At 44.0% G+C, this 25,618-nt stretch overlaps 1 protein-coding gene across 1 annotated transcript in view; it reads right to left on the reverse strand.

Annotated features, from left to right (window-relative positions):
• The window catches only part of MAP1LC3C (microtubule associated protein 1 light chain 3 gamma), a 57,298-nt gene extending 50,712 nt beyond the window's left edge, over positions 1 to 6,586 (reverse strand). Inside the window, exons 1-3 of the mRNA XM_066594557.1 lie at positions 6,529 to 6,586; positions 6,391 to 6,446; positions 6,136 to 6,242 (exon numbers count right to left, since the gene is read on the reverse strand). Of these exons, the coding sequence (XP_066450654.1) occupies positions 6,136 to 6,242; positions 6,391 to 6,446; positions 6,529 to 6,586 (221 nt within the window). The remainder of the gene's footprint in view (positions 1 to 6,135; positions 6,243 to 6,390; positions 6,447 to 6,528) is intronic.
• Between the last annotated feature and the right edge of the window lie 19,032 nt (positions 6,587 to 25,618).

A 25,618-nucleotide genomic window follows, 5' to 3' on the forward strand; every position in this document is an offset into this window, starting at 1 on the left:
CTATGCGCAAAAGAATCAGCGTCCAAATTTTACGTGCGGAATGTAATTTTCTCACTTTCCGGTGTCATAGAAACAGGAAATTTGGCATGAGCATTGATTATGTTATACATAGGAAAAGCTAATGGGTCCCAACTTGTTTATTCAATTCTATGCGCAAAAGAATTAGTGCCCAAATTTTACGTACATAATCTAAATCTCTCACTTCCCAATGTGATAGAAACATGAAATTTGGCACGGGCATTATATCATAAATAGGAAAAGTTAATAGGTCCCAACTCGATTATTCAATTCTAGCGCAAAAGAATTGGCGTCGAAATTTTACGTGCAGAATGTAATTTTTTCACTTTCCGGTGTCATAGAAACAGGAAATTTGGCACGAGCAATGATTATGTCATAAATAAGAAAAGCTAATGGGTCCCAACTCGATTATTCAATCCTATGCGCAAAAGAATTAGCGTCCAAATTTTACGTGTGGAATGTAATTTTCTCACTTTCTGGTGTCATAGACACGGGAAATTTGGCACGAGCATTGATTATGTCATAAATAGGAAAAGCTAATGGGTCCCAACTCGATTATTCAATTCTAAGCGCAAAAGAATTAGTGTCCAAATTCTATGTACGTAATCAAATTCTCTCACTTCCTGATGTCATTTTATATAAATGAAACGTCGCATGGTTGCCTCCCCGTGGCGTTTCCTGGGTAACGCAGAGAACTATGCAAAATGGTGAACATATGTTTTTCCTCGGTATCTCTAAAGTAACCACGACTTCATAAGATTTTCCGTGTGAACAGCAGATAAACACCAGTACCAAATTAACTCGGGCGAAGCCGGGTATATCAGTTAGTCTATATATATATATAAATCTGAACGCCCTCACTGACTGACTGACTGACTCGCCAAAAGTTCTCCAACTTTCCGATGTCGTAGAAACATGAAATTTGGCAGAAGCATAGATTATCTCCAAAATAGGAAAATAAATTGGGTCCCAACTCGATTATTCAATTCTAGCGCAAAAGAATTGGCGTCGAAATTTTTCGTACATAATCTAAATCTGTCACTTCCCAATGCCATAGAAACTTAAAATTTGGCACGGGCATTGATTATGACATAAATAGGAAAAGCTAATGGGTCCCAACTCGATTATTCAATACTATGTGAAAAATAATTAGTGTCCAAATTTTACGTACGGAATCTAATTCTCTCACTTCCCGGTGTTATAGAAACTCGAAATCTGGCACGAGCATTGATTATGTCATAAATAGGAAAAGATAATGGGTCCCAACTAGAGATGAGCGAGCACCAAAATGCTCGGGTGCTCGTTACTCGGGACGAAATTATCGCGATGCTCGAGGGTTCGTTTCGAGTAACGAACCCCATTGAAGTCAATGGGCGACTCGAGCATTTTTGTATATCGCCGATGCTCGCTAAGGTTTCCATTTGTGAAAATCGGAGCAATTCAAGAAAGTGATGGGAACGACACAGAAACGGATAGGGCAGGCGAGGGGCTACATGTTGAGCTGCATCTCAAGTTCCCAGGTCCCACTATTAAGCCACAATAGCGGCAAGAGTGCCCCCCCCAACAACTTTTACTTCTGAAAAGCCCTCATTAGCAAGGCATACCTTAGCTAAGCACCACACTACCTCCAACAAAGTACAATCACTGCCTGCATGACACTCCGCTGCCACTTCTCCTGGGTTACATGCTGCCCAACCCCCCCCCTGCACGACCCAGTGTCCACAGCGCACACCAAATTGTCCCTGCGCAGCCTTCAGCTGCACTCATGCCACGCCACACTCATGTCTATTTATAAGTGCGTCTGCCATGAGGAGGAACCGCAGGCACACAGCAGAGGGTTGGCACGGCTAGGCAGCGACCCTCTTTAAAAGGGGCGGGGCGATAGCCCACAATGCTGTACAGAAGCAATGAGAAATATAATCCTGTGCCACCGCCATCAGGAGCTGCACACGTGGGCATAGCAATGGGGAACCTATGTGCCACACACTATTCATTCTGTCAAGGTGTCTGCATGCCCCAGTCAGACCGTGTTTTTTTATAAATAGTCACAGGCAGGTACAACTCCGCAATGGGAATTCCGTGTGCACCCACAGCATGGGTGGCTCCCTGGAACCCACCAGCTGTACATTAATGTATCCCATTGCAGTGCCCATCACAGCTGAGGTAACGTCCGATTAAATGCAGGTGGGCTTCGGCCCACACTGCATGCCCCAGTCAGACTGGGGTTCTTTAGAAGTGGACACATGCAGTTACAACTCCCTGTGGACCCACAGCATGGGTGGGTGCCAGGAAGCCACTGGCGGTACATAAATATATCCCATTGCATTGCCCATCACAGCTGAGGTAATGTCATGTTTAATGCAAGTGGGCTTCGGCCCACACTGTTGAGTACACTCCTGGGAAGATTATAGGCATAGTACATTTATGCTATGATAAATGGCGCGCGTGCGAGCGTCGTCGACAGTTACGCCCCCCCCCACGTAGATCGTTCGATTTCCATCATTGCCACTAATTCTCTCACTTCCTGATATTATAGAAACATGAAATTTGCCACGAGCATTGATTATGTCATAAATAGGAAAAATTTATGGGTCCCGACTCGATTATTCAATTCTAAGCGCAAAAGAATTAGCGTTCAAATTTTACATACGGAATCTAATTCTCTCACTTCCCAATGTAATAGAAACTTGAAATTTGGCACAAGCATTGATTATGTCATAAATAGGAAAAGTTAATGGGTCCCAACGCGATTATTTAATTCTAAGCGCCAAAGAATTAGCGTCTAAATTTTATGTACGGAATCTAATTCTCTCACTTCCCAATGTCATAGAAACTTAAAATTTGGCACGAGCATTGATTATGTCATAAATAGGAAAAGTTAATGGGTCCCAACTTGATTATTCAATTGTAAGCGCCAAAGAATTAGCGTCCAAATTTTACGTACGGAATGTAATTTTTTCACTTTCCGGTGTCATAGAAACTTGAAATTTGGCACGAGCATTGATTTTGTCATACATAGGAAAAGTTCATAGGTCCCATCTCGATTATTCAATTCTAGCGCAAAAGAATTGGCGTTGAAATTTTACGTGCGGAATGTAATTTTTTCACTTTCCGGTGTCATAGAAACGGGAAATTTGGCACGAGCATTGATTATTGTCATAAATAGGAAAAGCTAATGGGTCCCAACTCGATTATTCAATACTAGTGCAAAAGAATTGGCGTCGAAATTTTACGTATGGAATGTAATTTTTTCACTTTCCGGTGTCATAGAAACGGGAAATTTGGCACGAGCATTGATTATGTCAGGAATAGGAAAAGCTAATGGGTCCCAACTCCATTATTCAATTCTATGCGCAAAAGAATTAGTGTCCAAATTTTATGTACGTAATCAAATTCTCTCACATCCTGATGTCATTTTATATAAAGGAAACGTCCCATGGTTACCTCCCCATGGTATTTCCTGGGTAACGCAGAGAACTATGCAAAATGAACATATTTTTTTCCCTCAGTATCTCTAAATTAAGCACGACTTAATAAGATTTTCCGTGTGAACACCAGAACCAAATTAACTTGGGCGAAGCTGGGTATATCAGCTAGTATATATATAAGACGAAAGACCTGACTGACTCACTGACTCACTCACTCGCCAAAAGTTCTCCAACTTCCCGATATCGTAGAAACATGAAATTTGGCGCGAGCATAGATTGGGTCCCAACTCGATTATTCAATTCTAGCGCAAAAAAAATTAGCGTCGAAATTTAACGTACATAATCTAAATCTCTCACTTCCCAATGTCATAGAAACTTAAAATTTGGCACGAGCATTGAATATGTCATAAATAGGAAAAGTTAATAGGTCCCAACTTGATTATTCAATTCTATGTGCAAAAGAATTATCGTCCAAATTTTACGTACGGAATGTAATTTTCTCACTTTCCGGTGTCTTGGAAATGTGAAATTTGGCACGAGCATTGATTATGTCATAAATAGGAAAAGCTAATGGGTTTCAACTCGATTATTCAATTCTATGCGCAAAAGAATTAGCGTCCAAATTTTACGCACGGAATGTAATTTTCTCACTTTCCGGTGTCATAAAAACGTGAAATTTGGCACAAGCATTGATTATGTCATAAATAGGAAAAGCTAATGGGTCCCAACTAGAGATGAGCGAGCGTACTCGGAAAAGCACTACTCGCTCGAGTAATTTGCTTTATCCGAGTATCGCTGTGCTCGGGTCTGAAGATTCGGGTGCCGGCACTGAGCGGGGAGCTGCAGGGGAGAGCGGGGAGATCTTTCTCTCCCGCCCGCTCTCCCCTGCTCCCTGCTGTGACTCACCTGTCAGCCGCAGCGGCACCCGAATCTTCAAACCCGAGCACAGCGATACTCGCATAAAGCAAATTACTCGAGCAAGTAGTGCTTTTCCGAGTACGCTCGCTCATCTCTAGTCCCAACTCGATTATTCAATTTAATGCACAAAAGAATTAGCGTCGAAATTTTACGTACATAATCTAAATCTCTCACTTTCCAATGTCATAGAAACATGAAATTTGCCATAAGCATTGAATATGTCATAAATAGGAAAAGTTAATGGGTCCCAAGTTGATTATTCAATTCTAGCGCAAAAGAACTAGCGTCCAAATTTTACGTACGGAATCTAATTCTCTTACTTCTTGGTGTCATAGAAACATGAAATTTGGAACGGGCATTGATTATGTCATAAATGGGAAAAGTTAATGGGTCCCACCTCGATTGTTCAATTCTAAGCGCAAAAGAATTAGCATCCACATTTTACGTACAAAATCGAATTCTCTCACTTCCCGATGTCATAGAAACTTGAAATTTGGCACGGGCATTGATTTTGTCAGAATTGAATAATCGAGTTGGGACCCATTAACTTTTCCTATTTATAAGTGTAAAAGAATTAGTGTCCACATTTTACGTATGAAATCTAATTCTCTCACTTCCTGATGTCATTTTATATAAAGGAAACATCGCATGGTTGCCTCCACGTGGTGTTTCCTGGGTAACGCAGAGAACTATGCAAAATGGTGAACATATGTTTTTCCGGTATCTCTAAAGTAACCACGGTTTCATAAGATTTTCCGTGTGAACACCAGATAAACACCAGTACCAAATTAACTCGGGTGAAGCCGGGTATATCAGCTAGTTGCTGTATATGGCAGAGATATTGTACAGTGCATCTCATGCATGCTGTCATGTGCAGTCTTCCTATGTTTAAATTACCCGTGCTATCGCTTCGCAATGCGGTATATACGCCGCCCATACATAATGTAATTGCATACGGTCGGCGGCGATAATGTGCCTATGGAGAACAATGGGCTAAAACACTGTCTTTTTTTTTTTTTTACTCTTACACACAATTGTGAATGAACCAGCGTAATGCAAGTATTTGATTATCTGCAAATAACCACATATAACACGCATAATTCACGGTAATCTCACGCTTGTGTGAGCCTAGCCTTGTATTCACATAAGGCGGTTTGGAGGTTACAAAAAACACAAAGCTTTTTTTGCAGCATCCAATTCTCTCTGTGGGAACACACCTTTACATGTTTTGGAAAAATACCGATCCAAAATGTTGCCATGTGAAAGTGTCTGCAATCCTACCAGCAGTTCTAGATGCAGATTTTGGAGCAAGAAGGAAAGAGAATGATAAAAGGAAGTACTTACACAATGGCATAACTAGAAATTGCTGGGCCCCACAGCCAACTTAAAAGGGAGCCCATCCCCTTCATACAGCACCATATACAAGACTATGGAAAAGCAAGTGCGCAGCAATCTGAAGAGAGTCAGATTTCTGTGCGATCTATGATAGGTGACCAGGGGAGTGTAAATTAATATATTATATACACAAACATGCTACATTACCCAGCTCTTTTTCACCTCCCCTAACAGCACCATATGTTGTACTCTCAGTGTATGGCCGAATCAGATTCAAGTTCCTGATGCTGACAAGTGTCAGGAGTTTCTATACTTGGCCTCCCGAGTTGTTGGTCCTGCAGCAGTTTCAATGGCTACAGCCACAGTAGTTACATAACAAATCTCAAAAAACATTTAGAAACTGTAGCTCTGTAAAAATATTACCACATAAACATACCTGATAATAGTTACAAACTGGGACATAGGAAGATCCCGAGGAGCAAGAAATTTCTTTTTGTTAAGGAGCGGAAGGTATTTTTCTCTTTTGTATCTCTCAATAATGACCTGAAATAAAGAAATGCAGTTAATTGTGTTGATAATGGAGTTAATGCTGAACATACATAGCAGTAAAGATCCATCCAGCAATAGTAGTTCAACAAAATCAGTCCATATAGAATTGTAGCAGAAAATATTCCTAGTAATAACACGTTACCGGGATCTTAGTAGGAAACTTGGCCTTTATAGTAATGACTTCTGACTTTCTTGTTGCTGTGAGAGTTGAAGAAAAAAAAATATAGATAAGAAGCGCTCAATAGGCATCTGATTGACTTGTTTTATACAAACACTTTACCAAAATTTTTTTTTTGTTTAAATGGCTTAGATGGTGACATTTTACTAGCAGACTGCATTGTACTCAAGAGTGGAAGAGTGTCTGTCAGCAATGCTCAGTTTCTCTTCTTTCCTTGCTAACTTTCCAGCTATAAAACCCTGGATCAGTATCTAATGGTAGGAATGTGTAACTCAGCTCAGGTGATTGCAGCTCTGAGGGTGCTATTACACACAGTGTTACTGCCCTGCAATATGCAGGAGGAGCTACGCTGATTACAACCAATACCTGGATGTCTCAGTTCACTGACTATGTGAAGTCCAGCTGCCGGCTGTAATCAGTGTAGCTCCACCTGTGTGTCAGGCTACATTCACACGGATGAGAATCTCACACAGATTTTGTTTGTTGAGAAATGCACAAAACTCGCATGAATATGAACCCCATTCATTTGAATAGAGTGATTCACATAAGTCATTTTTCTCATTGCAGCAATGCTGCAAGGATAAAAATCACGGCGTGTTCTATCTTTTGGCGTTTTCTCTGAATGCCTCATCCATTGTTTTCAGGGGGACCTTAAAAGACATTGCATGTGAATGCGATGTGATGTTTCCCATTGAAGTCAATGGGAAACACTTATGATCTTCTGACACGCCTGAAACACACGCCTAAGGCTGCATTCAGACGAACGTATATCGGCTCGGTTTTCACGCCGAGCCGATATACGTTGTCCTCGTGTGCAGTGGGGGGGGGAGGATGGCAGAGACAGGAGCAGGAACTGAGCTTCCGCCCCCTCTCCGCCCCTCTGCACTGGGGAGAGGTGGGGCGGGGCAAAGTTCTGAGAATTAGCCCTGCCCCCGTTCCACCTCTCCCCATTGCAAATAGTGCAGAGGGGCGGAGAGGAGGCAGAGAGGGGGCGGAGAGGAGGCAGAGAGGGGGCGGAGAGGAGGCAGAGAGGGGGCGGGAGCTCAGTTCCTGCTCCTGGCTCTGCCATCCTCCCACCCCGCAGATGAGGACGACATATATCGGCTCGGCGTGAAAACCGAGCCGATATACGTTCGTGGGAATGCAGCCTTAGGATCAAAATTTCACAGATGCATTGAATGAAAAATGCCTTGCATGAGCATAAAAACACACGTTAGCAAGTGTGATATCGGGCCTAGAAATTCAGCCAGATATCGCGCTCGCCCATGTAAATTTAGTCCTACAGGGCAGTAAAATTGTGTGTAATAGCAGCCTAAAGGCTTTTTCAGACTTGCATAAATCGGCCGGGATTTCACGCCCAGCTGATATACACTGTCCCTTTCTGCAGGGGGAGGAGGCGGGCGGGGCCGGGAGCTCCCACTAAGATCCAGCTTACTCTTCGCCCCTCACCACTGTTTGCAATAGGAAGGGCGGGATGGGTTGGGGGGGGAGCTAGGTTCCACCCCCATCCTGCCATGCCCACTCCTATTGCAAATAGTGGCGGTGGGCGGAGAGGGGACGGGAGCTCACTGCACTGCTCCCATCCCGTCCCGCCTCCTCCTCCGTCTTCAGAGAGGGGCATGAAAACCCGGCTGATAAACGCAAATCTGAATAAGTCCTAAGGGCTTCTTCACACTGGCGCACCAAAGAACCACATAGAAGTCAAATGCACATGCAATACGCAAGAAGATGCACAATATGCTGCGTAATTCTGCTGGGAAAAAGAACACGTCTTGAACGCAGACTAATTAGCCATTTCAATCGGTGCAATTTTGTTTGCAGTTAAAGCCAATATGTGTGCAAAAAAGCCTTGTTCAGTGTGCAAAAAAGCTGCGCTGAGTGAGTGCAAATATAAATACACCCATGTCATGCCAGCCTAAGGCCGCTTTCATATGGCACAAGATTTGTAAGTTGAGAGATGTACAAATCTTGCACGAATATGGATCCCATTTTTTTGAATCGCAGTATGTCCTATTTATGGGTGTTCCAATGGGGCCGGAAAACACCTCACACAGTGTGCGACGTGCACATGAGGGCTTATTCAGATGGCCTCATATCGGCCGGGTATTCACGCCCGGCCGATATATGGTGTCCCTCTCTGCAGGAGGAGGAGGCTGAAAGAGCTGGGAGCAGTGCCCTGAGCTCCCACCCCCTCTCCAGCCCTCTACACTATTTGCAATGAGAGGAGGTGGAACAGGGGTGGAGCTAAGTTCTGGGACTTTGCTCCGCCCCCATCCAACCCCTCTCATTGCAAATAGTGCAGAGGGACGGAGAGGGGGTGGGAGCTCAGTGCACTGCTCCCGGTTCTTCCAGCCTCCTCCCCCTGCAGAGAGGGACACCGTATATCGGCCGATATACGGTCGTCTGAATAAGCCCTTAGTGTGATGCGAGCTTTCCCATTAAAAAACAATGCACATGCATGAGTGTGATATCGGGCTGAGTTTCACGGCCTGATACCGCGCTCAGCCATGTGTAGGAAGCCTAAGACTTGTTTTACACAGGCGTATTTGCGCATTCAATATACAGAAAATAAAACTGATTGTTTCAATCGGTTTGTTCACCTGCGTGTATTTGACATGCAAAATTTGGTCATACAAAAAAATATTCCGCGTGCTCTATTTTCCTGCAGGAAAGAACTTATCTTCAACACATTACACTAATTGGCCATTTCAATGGCTGAGAACATTGTTGCATTTTTTATGCATACGCAATTGCACACAACATCTACAGTAGAAATGCCTGTGTGCACGCAAAAAAGCAACACCCATTCAGTACAAACGCAGCGCAAATGTGCTCACAAATATGCTCGCAAATACGCTTGTGTGATATAGGCTTGGTAGAAAATGAGGCTAGGCGTAATTTGGTGTAGATTTGCTGCACACTTTTTATACTTGCATTGCAAAAGGTGAAATCCGCAACAAACAATTAATGGCCTGCAGATTTAAAATATGCAAATGTATGTCAATTCTGTGTCTAAACATTTTTTTGCAGCATGTTAATGAGATCTTTTAAACGTCATCCACTTGGCCTGTACCGTAAATGGCGTGGATTTCCACAATCCACAGCACTTATAAGCCATGTGAACATAACCGTAGGGCTTATTCAGACGGTCGTATATCGGCCGGGTATTCACGCCGGCCGATATATGGCGTCTCTCTCTGCAGGGGGAGAAGCCTGGAAGAGCCAGGAGCAGTGCACTGAGCTCCCGCCTCCTCTCCGCCCCTCTGCACTATTTGCAATGAGAGGAGGCAGGATGGGGTGGGGCTAAGTTTCAGGAATTCACTCCGCCTCCCCTCATTGCAAATAGTGCAGAGGGGCGGAGATGGGGCGGAGACTGGGCGGGAGCTCAGAGCACTGCTCCCGGCTCTTCCAGCCTCCTCCCCCTGCAGAGAGGGACGCCGTATATCGGCTGGGCGTGAAAACCTGGCCGATATACGGTCGTCTGAATAAGCCCATAAGGCCACGGCTCTACATATTTTATCTTTCTACATATTTGCCCACCAAAGATCCCCATAGAGCTCAATGGGGGTCCGCAAATATGCACGCAATATGCAAAGAGAGCAGCACCAGTCCTCGGGGACACGCTAAGGTTGGGACATCGAAAACCGATATATCCAAATATCGATATATCGCTAATGCTTTGGCGATACTTTTCATCAATATTGTTATGCCCGGTATCGGTAACATCGATAGTTTAAGGCGACATATCGATTTTTGTAGAGAAGAAACGCGTCTTGTGGACTAGTGACCATATTTTCTTTCTTTTAATTCTGCCCTTTCCTTTGTGTTGGTACAGGATGTAGTTTTGCTCGAGGCAATAATGAACTGAAAAAACAAGTTCTAGAAACTTTTGAAAAGTGTGAGGTGACTCTTTGTCACCAATAAGGTTTGCTCCAGGCAAAACGACTCTCAGAAAAAATGGGGTCTTAGGCCTTATCCACATGGGTTTGTTCATCACGTTAGACACAGGCTCTGAACGCTTGCGTCTAACACGATGGCTGTGGGCAATGCTTTCTAAGTGAAAGCATTTCCACATGCAGATGGAGGGCTGCGCTGAACGCACGAAGGTGGCGTCCAGAAAAGGAGACGCGACATGTCGTGCGTTCAGCGTCTAACGCGAACGCAGTGTCCATAGGAAAGATAGGGGACCCATGTAACGCAATTACAATTGCGTTCGCGGCACTGCATTGTTTACTAGTTGCCATGGAGACCGTTGGTCCCTCAGCGGCAACTTGAAAAAATGCAGGGCACGCAGCCCCACAAACACACACACACAGAGATCATGCTCACATCTCGTCAGGTCCAGCGTCCATCTTCTGGCTTCCTTGTAGCTGACAGGACCTTGTTTCAGTGTGTTTACCTCCAATCATCTTTCTGCATTCTCGGTCAAGCTAGTGAAATTCTGTCTGCTTGAAGGAGCATTTTGAAGAGAGAGCATGCGAGCAAATTAATATTTCTTGGCTCATTAGATAACAATTATTGGGGCCAATGATAAAAAACATCTTTTCATATACATAATTTTAATTGTGTTTCATCTGTAATTTTTTATTTTTACTTTTTTAACTGTTTTTTATTTGTAGCTTTAATATATTTTCATGATGTTATTCATAGTTATAAGTTAATAAATTCAACAGGTTAAAGTTTTAAAAGAAAACTATAATTTTTTGTTGTTGATTGTGTTGCTTTATTAACCCTAGACCTGTTTTATATTTATACAGCATTTAAAAAACTCGATATATCAAAATATCGATAGTTGTCCACCGATATTTTACTATAATCGATAGTTTGTTCAGCGATAGTCGATACAATCGACTATCGATATATTTGTGTCGATGTCCCAACCTTAGGACACGCTACCACAAACTATTCGGGCAATCTATGACTCACAAAACTGCAGGCGTACCCTAAAAATGCACTTCTTCAGGGAGGCATACCACATCTCCTAAACCAAAGCCCTCTTTACTCCGCCTGATAACATGCTCCTGTCCAACTGACTGCAATTCCTGCAAGCCATTATCAACCACCCCCTGCAGTCATACCGATTCAGCCACTATACGGCTTAATGTCTGACCATTGTCTATGAGTACAGCATCCCACACTTTCCACCTCGTCATACCATGCACATCTCTAGCCCCTTTATCTTCTGTATCACCCTACTGTCTATAGTATGTAAGCTCGTTGGAGCAGGACCCTCACCCCTACTGTCACCATCAATTCATTACTTCATGTAACCGTGGTTTTTGTATCTTTGTTTTTTGGATCTGTGGCGTGGCTCCTAGGATCAGCCAGAGCCCAGATCTGAAGACCGCTGGGCCACCTTTTATTGGGGCGAATCCCCCGCTTAGGTAGGGCCATGCCATCCTCCCGCGTAGAACAGGGACAGTTGCCTGAAACCTGTGTGAGCCTGGTGCTACCTGTGTGCGTCCATCCCATCTATTCTATCCCCTTTTGGGTACGATCGTGTGGGCTCCCAAGCTTTGTTTGCCCACACGATTATAACACCAACTTGCCTGTCAGCTCCATTGTGCGCGCTGTGCAGGATGCTTTCCATAGGTGCTATGGGAGCCGTGGAAGCACGCAGCCAGCACCACAGATGTGCAACTGGGCTGCCCCACGGAGCTAGAGACAGCCCGGTCACAAGATTTTTTTCAAGATGACAGCAGCGTGGTTTACACGTTGCTTAGCAGTGTGTAAACCATGCTCGTCTGACCTTGGCCTTAGACAGGCAGGGGGTCTATGGAAAACAAAAACAACAAGTGGACTACGGGGCAAAAAAGTTTGGGAACCTCTGCTCTAGAAGTACATTTCATTATGTATGACCCCAGATGGAGAAAACTTAGATCAGCAGCGCACAGAAGAGTAATCTTCTGCTGGGTAACATTTCGCCCACTTTAGCATAGCACCGGAATATTTACTCTGGTTCAACCGAATGCCGGAAAGAACAGCAGATGTCTAAGGCTACCTGCAGATGGCTGGGTCGGATCCCGCTGCGAGGAATTCTTGCAGCGGAAACTGACCTGCGCCCCTGAAGGGACCAGTGCGGATCTCACCTGCTCCCGTGGCTCTGGCTCGGTGATGTGACGGCTGCCGGACAACCGGCACATGCACAGAAATAGAACATGCCATAATTTGTTTTCCGCGCGTAATTACAAATCTCGGCCATCTGCCTAGGACTGCGTTTTCTAATGCAATCCTATGGAAGCTTCCATCGGTGGAAACTCTGCTGGAAATCCCTCAGTGGAATTTCCGCCCGTGTGCAAGGGGCCTAAATCTATACAATAAAACATGTGCTAAAAACATAAGACAACTTACAGACCATGTGCCTCACCATTGGAAGCAGCTTAGCTGCAAAACACGTAGTGACACATGCGGTTTACAGAAAGTGTTATTCAAGTGCAATTAAGATATATTCCAAAAAAGGGCTCCAAAAACACTGGAAACTCATGCAACAAGCTCTAAGGACATGCTCACACAAGCACAAATTTACCATATATTCCATGCACCTAAGACATGGTGAATAGAGTCAATGAAAGTACATTGGCCCCCTCACACTAGCTTTTTTATATTGTGTATAATACGTACGTAAACAAAGAACACAGAATGTTCTATTTTACTGCTCATTATGAGCGATTTAGCCATATAATTCTCTAAAGGCACATAATAAATGCTGTACAGACGCAATTGCATATGTGTGGCGTTTATACACCACGTCGCTAAGCGTCAGAGCAGGAAAAAAAAAAAAAAAACACAAGTCACACTGCTCATGGCTGTGAAAAAAACCGCTGCTGTATGCAGTGATATGCCTGCCCACAATAAAACAATGCTGCATTATACACGTAGCGTTTTATGCATATGATCGTATTACTCGGCCCCAAAAAGGAATGCCTGAAAACGGACACCACATGGACCCTTTTAAGTCAGGCTATTCACACGTAATTTTTTTGTTTGTTTGTTTAAAGGGTATGTTTAGATATAGTGGAAAAGCTTTGGAATCTCCTTAGTATCTCTGCATCCAAAACAGTCAAAATCCAGACCATTGCTGCAGATACTGACTTGAAATCAGTTGTGCATCCGCAACAGATTTCAAAATTGACTGCACTCCCCTCAGCGTTAAAGCCTCTGCGCTATCAGCGCTCCTGGCACCTGGAAGGTTGTAGTGTGCACAGTGCTGCTGGTCAGGTGATACAGGGCCAATGACACTCCCTCTGTAAACCCTTTATATGCCATGTTGTAAATGAACACGGCACATAAGGTGTCAAGAGTGGGGATCAGTGTTCTCATCGATCCCCGCAGTTACAGCAGGAGGCTGGCTATCAGTCACAGCAAACTCCCGCTGTGGGATAACACAGTCTCACTTCTTAGCCAGTGCCATCCACAGGGCATAGTGCAACAGGACGTAAACATAACTACTACTCTGACAGGACCTAAACCTACATCCTGTGGTGTTAAGGGGTAATGCTGATATAGGTTCATCTTTTCTTCATTAGTTGTTAAAGGAATATTCCTCACAAATGTCTGATAAATGCCTACAAAGGCATTTTATTCTAAGGCCGGCTTCACACAAGCATATGGACAATTGTGCATGCCTTAGCAAAACTTTTTTGCACTATTAACAAAGCTTTTTTTGTGCGTTTTTCAGCTAATCTTACTTTACTTTATCAGCCCAAAGGATCTTTGCCAAGTTTTTGTGTTTGAGGTTCTGTTACGCCTTTAAAGAAGGACAAGGAGTTACACCTAACGCAATTTTATTAATTGAATGAGCTGTTATACAATTGCATATAGTAAGTGATATCGGGTACACTTTTGCAATAATTTCTAGCAAGTGTTAAGTACTTACATCACCAAGATCTGCTACAAGCATCATCTATCTGGTCATCAGTTTAGGGAAGTACTGGCAAAGACAGAGAACCCCTGGGAAAATCTCACACTGAGCAGACGTCTCCTGTCACAGGTACAGAGCTTCTATCTCAGGTGGGGCTCCCCAGCCTAATTTTACACTCAAAACAAGTGCTTACCGAAAATCTTACACCTGGAAGTGGCCAATTCCCAGTCTCGAGGGAGTCCGAATCACAAGAATTAAGCCTCAGACAAAAATAGCACAATGCCAAGATGCTTTCAAGGTGCCAGGAAATCTACAATAACCTTAAACTATTCTTCAATTATATAAACAGTAAAAGAATTTGCACTGAGAGTACTGGCCCCTTAACAAATAATGCAGGAGAAACCATAAAAAACGATGGCAGGAAGGGGAATCTATTAAGTAGTTTTTTTCTCATGTATATTCACAAATGAAAAAGAAATGTCACACGAGATGCAGGGGAATAAAACGAACCCCGTGCTAAGTATTGCATGCCTAACACAAGAGGAAGTACAGAGCTGGTTAAGAATGCTTAAAATCGACAAATCGCTGGGCCCAGATGGAATACACCCAAGGGTTCTAAGTAACATGATAGATAGACCACGGTTGTACCACTAGATTGGCGCATTGCCAGTGTGGTCTTAATATACAAAAAGGGGTCTAAAAGAGAACCTAGTAACTACAGGCCGATAAGTCTCACTTCAATAATTGGAAAAATATTTGAGGGGTTTCTGAGAGATACCATTTTAGAATACCTAAAAGAAAACAACAGCATAACTCCTCATCAGCATAGGTTCATGAAGGGTCGATCATGTCAGACCAATTTGATCAGCTGCCACAATGAAGTAAGTTCTAGACTGGACCTGGGAGAGTCTATTGATCTTGTATATCTGGATTTTTCTAAAGCATTTGACACCTTGCTGCATAATAGGCTGATATAAAAAATGAGACAGCTCAGTCTGGGTGAAAACATGTGTATCTGGGTAAAGAACTGGCTTGGAGATAGAAAGCAGAGTGTGGTAATAAATGGATCGTACATTGATTGGGCCACGTGCCACAGGGTTCAGTATTAGGCACCATTCTGTTCAATATATTTATTAATGACCTGATAGAAGGACTACACAGTAAAATATCGATATTTGCAGTCAATACAAAACTATACAAGGTAATTAATACAAAAGAGGACAATGTGCGGCTACAAATGGACCTAGATAAATTGGGTGCTTGGGTTGAGAAATGGCAAATGAAATTCAATATTGATAAATGTAAGGTTATGCATATGGGTAGGAAAAATGGATGCCACCAATATACACTAAATGGGGCACTGCTAGGGAAAAGTGAGATGGAAAAAGACCTGGGGATACTAGTTGACTGTAGACTTAACTGGAGCAATCAATGCTAGTCAGCTGCTGCAAAAGCAAATAACGTCTTAGGGTGCATTAAAAAAGGTATATAAACAAGGAACAAGAACATTATTCTTCCAAAACGTAAGGCACTTGTCAGGCCTCACATGGAATACTGTGTACATTTCTGGACACCGCTGCTCAGAAAAGATGTTGCAGTGCTTGAGCGGGTACAAAGAAGGGCAATTAAGTTAATAAACGGAATGGGAGGACTGGGATTCCGAGAAAGGCTATTAAAATTGGGATTATTCACCCTAGAAAAAAGACTGTTAAGGGGCTGCAGCGATCCGTAGGGTGACCCCAGACTCAAGGCACACGTTAAGATACTGGGAGGGTAGAGTGGTCACTTGTCACAGTGGCACTTACCAGGCTCCCTCCCCGAGGGACACACGTAGCCTCATCCAGAGCAGTGCTGGGCCTCTTCCGGACACTCCTAGGATAGGGATGCCCAATAAACTGGAGGACAGGGATTGCAGATATCACCCACCCGTATGACCCTCCACAATAAATAATAGAGCTGCAGACAAGAGTAACGTAACTCAGGTCCCTGGGTATGGTCAGGGCCTGGCAAGACATTACTAAACACAAGTTCCAGATGATGGTAAAATTTACACAAAATTGTCAGTGCAGGTAAAGAAGCAGACTTGTGAGTACCTCCACCTGGTGATCCCAGGCCTCAGGACAGCCAGATGTGAAAACAAATGGATGTACCTCTACGCGGTGATCCCCTAGGTCAGGACGGCCATGTAGGAAAAATAATCATTATGTACCTCTGCACTAGGCCTGGCCATATGCACCTTCTCTTATTCACGCTCTCTCTCTTCTCTCAAGGGACTCACTCTGCCAAGGTTGCTATCACACAGGTAGTCAGAAACCACCCTTCCTCCTGCATTCCTCACCATATGAGAATTGAAGGTACCTCCATTTGACCGTACCTCTCAAGAACCCAGGAGCAGTGGAATCTCTTGGAGACCACAGAATGGAAGTCATGTAGAACCAGCACTCAGATTTATATCCTCACTCATACCACGTGACAAAACAAATTGATACATTGCACGCATCACCCACACTTTTGCAAACACTTAACTACTCATTTACTGCAGCTGTGCAATACACATAACAGAATGACAAGATACTTTTGCACAGACACAGACATTACATGTATGACATTTATGGAGGGGGCCAGGAGGACAGCATGTACTGGGCCACCACCATGCAAAGCTTACATACACATGGCTGAAACTATACAAAATGGATACTACAAATACTTATCTTAACCACTATTATCACAGCAGGAGAAAAACACAGATTGAATGCAGTGTTTCATACATCTTTGTGTATTGCATGCGCATGTGCACCCCTTTTGACTTCTATCTTTAGGGCACAAATATGTAGAAAGATAGAATATGCTATCTTTTTTGCGCAGCCGGTATGCGCACGCAAGATATGTAAATGTGTACAAACCCACTGAAATCAATGGGATCTATTCTGCATTTTAAGCGTAAATACATCCGTGTGAAGCTGTCCTAAATGTATTGTATTCCAGACTCAGCATAAGTGCCAATTTTCATTTATCTATTTATCTCTCTATATAGGTGAAAGCCCTCCCTGACTGACTTCCCACTAGTTCTCTAACTTCCCAATGTCGTACAAACTTGAAATTTGGCATGACTATTCTTTAGGTTGTAAATAGGAAAAGTAAAGGGATTGTTATAACGCTCTGCTGGGATCTGTTGTTCTACAGGGTTTCCCAGCAGCTCAGCTCCACAGATGTGGTTAATTGGGCTGGCTGGGTGTTGAAGCAGTACTGGGATCGATGCCGCGTTGACGGAGTCCAGTCCAGTGCAGGTTTTAGACATGGTTCTGCACCCTCTAGCTTAGTAGGTGTGATGCAATGTGCTCACATCTGTGGATGATTTAGCTGGGATGGATAGGAAGCTAAGGTGCTGTAAATGATCATTTGCTTGCTGTCTGAGCTGGCAGTTAGTGGCTCCCATGGACAGCGTGGTGTCCACTATTCCTTACTCTGGACAGCTCTGTGTGCTGCAGCTTATTCTACTAAACCTAAGTGCTGTGTTTTATTTTGTTTTGTGCCTTATCAGTTTGGCAAAGTAGGGTTACTTAGGTCCTAGGAATGAGTGGAGGCCCTCATCTATCGACACGATCAGTCTGCCATGTTAAGCAGGGCCCTTTCCCTTGTTCGTTACATGTTTAGGGAAAGACTTCCCATTTATTATTTGTCCGTTTGTTTTGGCCACCGCACTGTGAGCAATTATTGTGCACGTCTGCAGTTGCTGGTCCAGCACATGCTTTGCAGACATAACACTGGGTATGAATTTCACCAGCCAGCCAATCCCCCAGGTTTGCTGCTTATATATACCAGCCCTCTGTTAGTGGCTGCTGTTTTTTCCCTGTTTGTTCCGTGTGTTCTGTGAACAGTAGCATGGTTCTGCGTGCCTGTGCAAGTGCTGGACATGAGGTGTGAACTGCATGTTCAGGGATCTGTCTGTCTGTTTATGAATTCTGTCTGATTCCGAGATCCATTTATTTGTGTGTGCATGGTGCTCTATGTTGTAATCCAATCACTGGTTTGTTGAGGTGAGCTTTGTTCAGTCTTGCTGTGGATCCTTCATCATCTAGAATGAGGTAAGTCCCTAGATTCCAGTGCTGGGTCGTCGAAGTCAGGCTTGTTGCACTTTGTGCAATGTAGAAACAGGATGCACCGAAAGATGGCAAAATTTCTATTTTCCCCATTTCTCTCTACTTAAAAATTTTTAAAAGTTTTTCAATACATTATATAGTACATTAAATAGTACCATTGAAAAATACAACTGGGCCCACAAAAAACAAGCCCTTATACAGCTATGTCGATGAATAAATAAAGGAGTTAAAGAAAAAACGAAAATGGGATAAAAAGGATAGCGTCATTAAGGTGTTAAAGGGTTAACAGCCACGATAAGCCGCACAGCTCATCGCAGCTGTTGCTGCCGGGTGTCAGCTGTAAGAAACAGCTGACACCCGGGGTGTATGAAAGGAGGTCGCCCCGTGATCGTCCGTCATACACATCCTGCATCTGCAGGACGTAAAAACATTATATGACTGTCGCTAAGAGGCTAACACCTAAGGCCAGATTTACAAGACCAATTTACAGGAGAGCAAGATATCGATTCAAGAAACTCGGACCGATGTCACACTTAGAAAGCTGTGATTTTTTTTTCCAAGTGCAATGTGTTTTGTAAAAAACATAAGATTACTTTCCAATAATCAGTTTTCAATTGAGCCCATGACAGCGCCAGTGAGAGACAGCCTCCCCCCAGACAGGAAACAAACATGCAAGATCTCTTAATGAGCAATGATCGTCATCGCTCATCTTTTAGCAGCCCAAAAGATGAGCGAAAACGATCATTGCTCATAGTGCAGTTTAAACAGCCGCCGTTCCATAGCGAACGGCGCCTGTGTTATGTGAATGGAGAGGGGCAGGGGAGCGAGAGGAGAGAAATCTCCTGCACAGCCCCGTCCACCTGCTGGCCACTCCGTGTGCGAGCCAGCTGTGCTAGCTCCCGTGCAGGAGCACGGGAGCGCGGGGATACAGGGACGAGTGTCAGGCATCGTTTGCCCGACACTTGGCCAATGTAAATGGGCCTTTAGAATAGTCACTAAAGTTCTAGCAAAAGATGAAATCCAGTGGCTCCATCTGCCAAAAGTATTAGTCCACCAGTCATCAAAGAAGTCGGAGATAACAGAATTTACTGCTAATTCTTTAAAGAAGCTAGTTAGACCCTTCAGAGCCTTAAGCCCCATTTAGACACAATGATTATCGCTCAAAATTTGCTCAAAAGCCATCGTTTGAGCGATAATCATTGTCTATCTTGCGGCCGTCGTGCAGTTTTCATTAAAGATTCACTCATCGTTGTCTTTTAGTCTGCTTAAAATCCGTTGTTTGGCTGTTTGCTTCTCTTTTGGTTAAAATGACATTCGTTCAGTCGTCCAGCGATTTCAGGGGAGTTATCAATGCAAACACTACACAACGATAATGCAATGACTGAACTGCCCGACCACTACGTCCATTTTCCAACGATTTTGATTAGGTAAAAACGACCATCTTTTAAAGGAAAACCATTGCTCACTTTTATCGTTATACCGAATTTTGTGTGATAATCCATGTGTCTAAATGGGGCTTAGCCCCTTAGTGACCAGGCTTTTTTTCCATTTTTTTTTCAATTTTTGTTTTTTCCTACTCCCTTTTAAAAAATCGTAGCTCCTTTATTTATCCATCGACGTCGCTGTATGAGGGCTTTTTTTTTTGCGAGACGAGTTGTATTTTTCAATGGCACTATTTATTGTACCATAAAATGTACTGAAAAACTTTTTAAAAATTCTTAGCGGAGAGAAATGGGAAAAAAATGACATTCCACCATCTTTCGGTGCGTCCTGTTTCTACGGTGCACAAACTGCAACAAAAACGACCTGATATTTTTATTCTATGGGTCAGTACGATTACTACGATACCAAACTTATATAGTATTTTTTTTGCTGTAGTACTTGTATTTTTTTTTTAAGATATTTAATTTTTTTCAATTATTTTCTGCGGTCATTTTGTGCGCGCAATAACGTTTTTATTTTTCTGTCGACGTAGTTGTGCAAGGGCTCAATTTTTGCAGGATGTCCTGTAGTTTCCGATAGTATCAATTTGGAATACATACGACTTTTTGATCGCTTTTTATTGCGTTTTTTCTGGGAGACAGGGTAACTAAAAAAAATGCATTTCTGGCATTCTTTATTTTTTTTTTTGGACAACGTTCACCATGCAGAAAAAATAATGCACTACTTTGATAGATCGGACTTTTACGGACGCAGCGATATCAAATACATATTTTTATTTTATTATTTAGATTTTTTAATAATAGATATGGCAAAAGGGGGGTGATTTAAACTTTTATAACTTTTTTTTTTTTTTACAATTTAAAAAACTTTATTGATCTTTTTTTTTTTTCTTTACTTTGAAGTCCCCCTGGGGCACTTTAACATGCGATGCTTTGATCGCTCCTGCAGTATGACGTAATGCTATAGCATTACGTCATACTGCTTTTTTACAGGCAGTCTATGAAGCCACCCTGTGTGGATGGCTTGATAGGCAGTCTTGTAAGGCAGCCCTGGGGCCATTCATTAGGCCCCCGGCTGCCATGACACCTGCACGGATCCCCCAATCTCACCGCGGGGGGGGGGCCGTGCGGGACCCCCAAACAGCGTTTGGGGGATTTAAATGCCGCGGTCAGAATTGACAGCGGCATTTAAAGGGTTAATAGCCGCGATCGGCGGTACGGCCGAGCGCAGCTATTGCCCGTGGGTGTCAGCTGTAATAAACAGCTGACGTCCGCGCTGTATGGAGGGAGATAGCGGCGCTACCTCCCTCCATACAGGTCCTGCAGCTGCAGGACGTAAAAACACTATAGGGTGGTCACTAAGGGGTTAAGTTATGGAACCATAGCTGTGAAAAAGATAACAGGGATCGAACAACCTAGGACAGTGATGGCAAACCTATTAGAGACCGAGTGCCCAAATTGCAACCCAAAACCCACTTATATATTGCAAAGTGTCAACATGTCAGGAGGTGGGGCTTATCACAACATATGATTTTTACCTTCATCGTTCTAAAAAGAACAAGGCTTTTTCAAAATAGACGGGGTGCAGATTTTGACTGCTTTTGGATCTGGAAATGCTGTGGAATTTGCCACGGAAATTTCCGCTGAGGACATTCTGCAGCATTTCCTCCTCATGTAAACATATCCCAGCAGTGATAGTGACTGCCCTAGAGCGGCCCCAGCGGTAATAGTGACCCCCCTCCACAGCAGCTGCAGCGCTAATAGTGACCCCCCAACAGTGGCTTCAGCGGTAATAGTGATGACCCAGAGTGGCTTTAGCAGTAATAGTGACCTTTACAGCGACTTCAATAGTAATAGTGAGACCCCACAGTGGCCCCCAGTAGTAATAGTGACACCCCACAGTGGCCCCAGTAGTAATTGTGACATCCCACAGTGGCCCCAGTAGTAATAGTGATACCTCACAGCGGACCTTAGCAGTAATAGTGCCATCCCACAGCGGCCCCTAGTAGTAATAGTGACATCCCACAGCAGCCCCCAGTAGTAATAGTGACATCCCACAGCAGCCCCCAGTAGTAATAGTGACATCCCACAGCGGCCCCCAGTAGTAATAGTAACATCCCACGGTGGCCCCCAGTGGTAAGTGACATCCCACAGCAGCCCCCAGCAGTAATAGTGACATCCCACAGTGGCCCCAGTAGTAATAGTGACATTGCACAGTGGCCCCAGTAGTAATAGGGCCCCTTGTAGACCCATATGCTTACCCCTTCCTCCTCTGCTTTGCGCTGCTGCTGGCACTGATCCCAGGTGCACACTATGACATCAGTGTGCTGCCGGATGCCTCCTCCCCCTGCTCTTGCGGAACCAAGTAGGAGACGTCAGGGGAAGGGGGAGGAGGATCCTGGCTGCACACTGACATCACAGTGTGCGCTGGGATCAGCGCCACTAGCAGAGCTGCTGAGTGAATGCCGGCAGGGGAGCCACAGCCCCTGCCGTTATTCACGGAAGCCCCTGCCGTGTATCCAATTGGATTTGTCCTTCCATCTGAACATCTGTAGTGGTGGTCAGGAACACTTCTTGTGGACCATCAAGTCTGGGTTCTAGAGCTTTGTGGACGTTTCTTTTAGTAATCACCCAGCCTCCTAGTATCACAGAATGAGTTTCTTATAAGCTGTCAGAATCTGGAAGGGAAGCAAACACTTGAGAATATATATTAGTTAGGCGTTTTGTGAGAGTAATACATAGTTTGTCAAGCTATCATGCTGCATCTGGAGTTATCATGGAAAATACAATGCTAGCCTTGGGTCTGACTCAAAAATTGCCTCATATGGGCTGAGGCCTATTCTGTTAGGTATGTACCTTACAGATAAGAGTGCCAGGGGGAGCATCCAGTCCATTTTCTATTGCGCTCAGCCATGGCTTTCTGAATCGTGGTTTTTAGGGTACCATTTAAGCTCTCTACTCTACCACTGCTTTGTGGATGGTACGGAGCATGAAAGGCCTGTTCTACCCACAATGCTTTCATAACTTTCTGCATCATGTCTCCTGTGCAGGGAGTGCCTCGGTCACTCTCAGTTGTCTCTGGTACTCTGTACCTGTATACCACCTCAGATATCAGTTCTTGTGGTGTTTGTGAGTGGGTAGGCCAGATTGGCTATCCTGAGAACAGGTCTAGGCAGACCAGAACAAACTCGTACATGTACACCCTTGGCAGGTGGATGAAGCCTATTTGAAGATGCTGGAATCAGTGGTCGGGACGAGGGGTGCACTTCATGGGAGTCTGTACAGACCTACCCACGTTGTTCTATGCAAAAATCAGGTAGCCCTGTATGTATTTAGCTACTGTGATGCTAAATCCTGGTGCATACCAGTGACTAGCAACCACACATGTAATAGCTGTTTTTGACAGGTGTGTATTTCCATGGGAGGCTGCAGCCATGATGGAATAGGGGTCTGTGGAAGACAGAGCTTGTTGGATACCATCCATGTATCTCCAGGTGTCTCTGGCCCTCCTGCTGGTTCCCATTGTTCCTTTTTCCCCCTTGGTTGCCTGCTTTTGTAACTGAATCAACAGGTCATAATCCACTGTGGGTAACGTCTAAGGAAGTACGTGTACCGCCCCAATCCCTGAAGGATCAAGTCTGGGCTTAGCAGGGTGACTTCCGGGTTGCCTCTTTTGTGCCATCCTTGGAGTGGCCTTTTGTTGCGTTTTCAGGCCACTCTCTTGGGCAGCAAGAGGGCTTCCATCAGTGCCTGTACACCTTTACTGTTTTTAATTGTTTTTTATTTGCTTTCAAGAATGATCTTGCTCTCCAGATAGGTCCGTAGTCATGAGCAATGCTGTAGGCATAGCGTGAGTCCGTGTAGATGTTAGCCGTATTCTCTTGAACATGCTAGCACGCTTCTTCAAGGACTCGCAATTCAGCTTCTCAGGCTGACATGTGAGATGGAAGAGGTTCGGCCTATGCCACATCATGTAAGGACAACATAACCTATGTAGAACCTGCCTTCTTGACCACACCTCAATCCATCCACAGAGTGCAAAATCAGGGTTGTCTAATGACTGATCAACAACATGACTGAATCCCCTGTCTCCCGGGGCATTAGCTTGTGCAGTCATGTGTATCATGTTTGGAATTCCCTCGGTCGGCAGAAATCCTCCTAATCACTTGTAATCTTCTTTTCCGAGCATCGGACACAGCTAAACTCCTGCTTCTATAGGAGTCTATGGAAACTCCTGCACATCATACACAAAAGATAGGTCCGGTCCTATCTTTTCAAGCAGAACAGACCTTAGATGCATGTATTACAGTCATAGAATCACAGAATGGTAGAGTTGGAAGGGACCTCCAGGATCATCGAGTCCAACCCCCTGTTCAGTGCAGGATCACTAAATCAACCCAGACAGATATTTGTCCAACCTTTGTTGAACACTTGCATTGAAGGAGAACTCACCACCTCCCGTTGTAACCTGTTCCACTCATTGATCACCCTGTCGGAAAGTTTTTTCTAATATCTTATTTGTGTCTCCTCCCTTTCAGTTTCATCCCATTGCTTCTAGTCTTTCCTTGTGCAAATGAGAATAGGGCTGATCCCTCTGCACTGTGACAGCCCTTCAGATATTTGTAAACAGCTATTAAGTATCCTCTCAGGGTTCTTTTTTGCAAGCTAAACATTCCCAGATCCTTTAACTATTTCTCATTGGACACGATTTGCAGACCACTCACCATCTTGGTAACTCTTCTCTGAACTTGCTCCACTCTGTCTATGTCTTTTTTAAAGTCGGGTTCCCAGAAATGGACACAGTGTTCCAGATGAGGTCTAACTAAGGAAGAGTAGAGGGCAATAATTATTTCACGTGATCTAGACTCTATGCTTCTCTTAATACATCCCAGAATTATTTGGCTGCTGCATCACATTGTTGACTCATGTTCAGTCTATGATCTATTAGTATACCCAAGTCTTTTTCATATGTGCTGCTGCTTAGCCCAATTCCTCCCATTCTGTATGTGCTTTTTTTCTTTTTTCTTGCCTAGATGTAGGACTTTGCATTTCACCATTCTGTTTGTCGCCGCCCACTGTTCAAGCTTTTCTAGATCTTTTTGAATACTCTTTCTCTCTTCCCTAGTGTTAGCTATCCCTCCTAGCTTTGTGTCATCAGCAAATTTGATCAGTTTCCCATCAATTACCTCCTTCAGATCATTTATAAAAATGAACAATACTGGGTCTAGGACAAAGCCTTGTGATACCCCACTTGATACATTCTTTCACTTGGATGTGCAGCCATTTATGACCACACTTTGAGTATGATCACTCAGCCAGTTGTGAATCCACCAAAAGGCCCATTTAGACACAACGATTATCGCTCAAAAGATGTCGCTCAAGCGACTTTTGAGAGATAATCATTGTGTTATTTACAGTGTAAGATGATCTCTCAAGATGAGCAATCAACTTGCGCTGCCAGCGGAGGATGCAGAATACAAGCGGGGTGTCCCCGCTTGCCTTCTCCATCCAGCTGTTTTCTGCACGAAGCGCCCGGCTGTATAACCGCCAGGTGCTCCGTGCAGAGGATGCAGAAGACAAGTGGGGTGTCCCAGCTTGTCTTCTGCATCCAGATGTTTTCTGCACTGAGTACCCAGCTGTTATACAGCCGAGCGCTTCGTGCCAGGTATGGAGAATAGAGCCTGTCATCAGGGATCGGGATACAGCTGAAACAATAGTATCAGCTGTATCCCGCTGTGAATCCCTGATAAGGCTCATTGTCGTCTTTCAGCACGCTGAAAGATGACGAT

The sequence above is a fragment of the Eleutherodactylus coqui genome, chromosome 3 (assembly GCF_035609145.1).
Source record: "Eleutherodactylus coqui strain aEleCoq1 chromosome 3, aEleCoq1.hap1, whole genome shotgun sequence".
NCBI classification, from domain to species: Eukaryota; Metazoa; Chordata; class Amphibia; order Anura; family Eleutherodactylidae; genus Eleutherodactylus; species Eleutherodactylus coqui.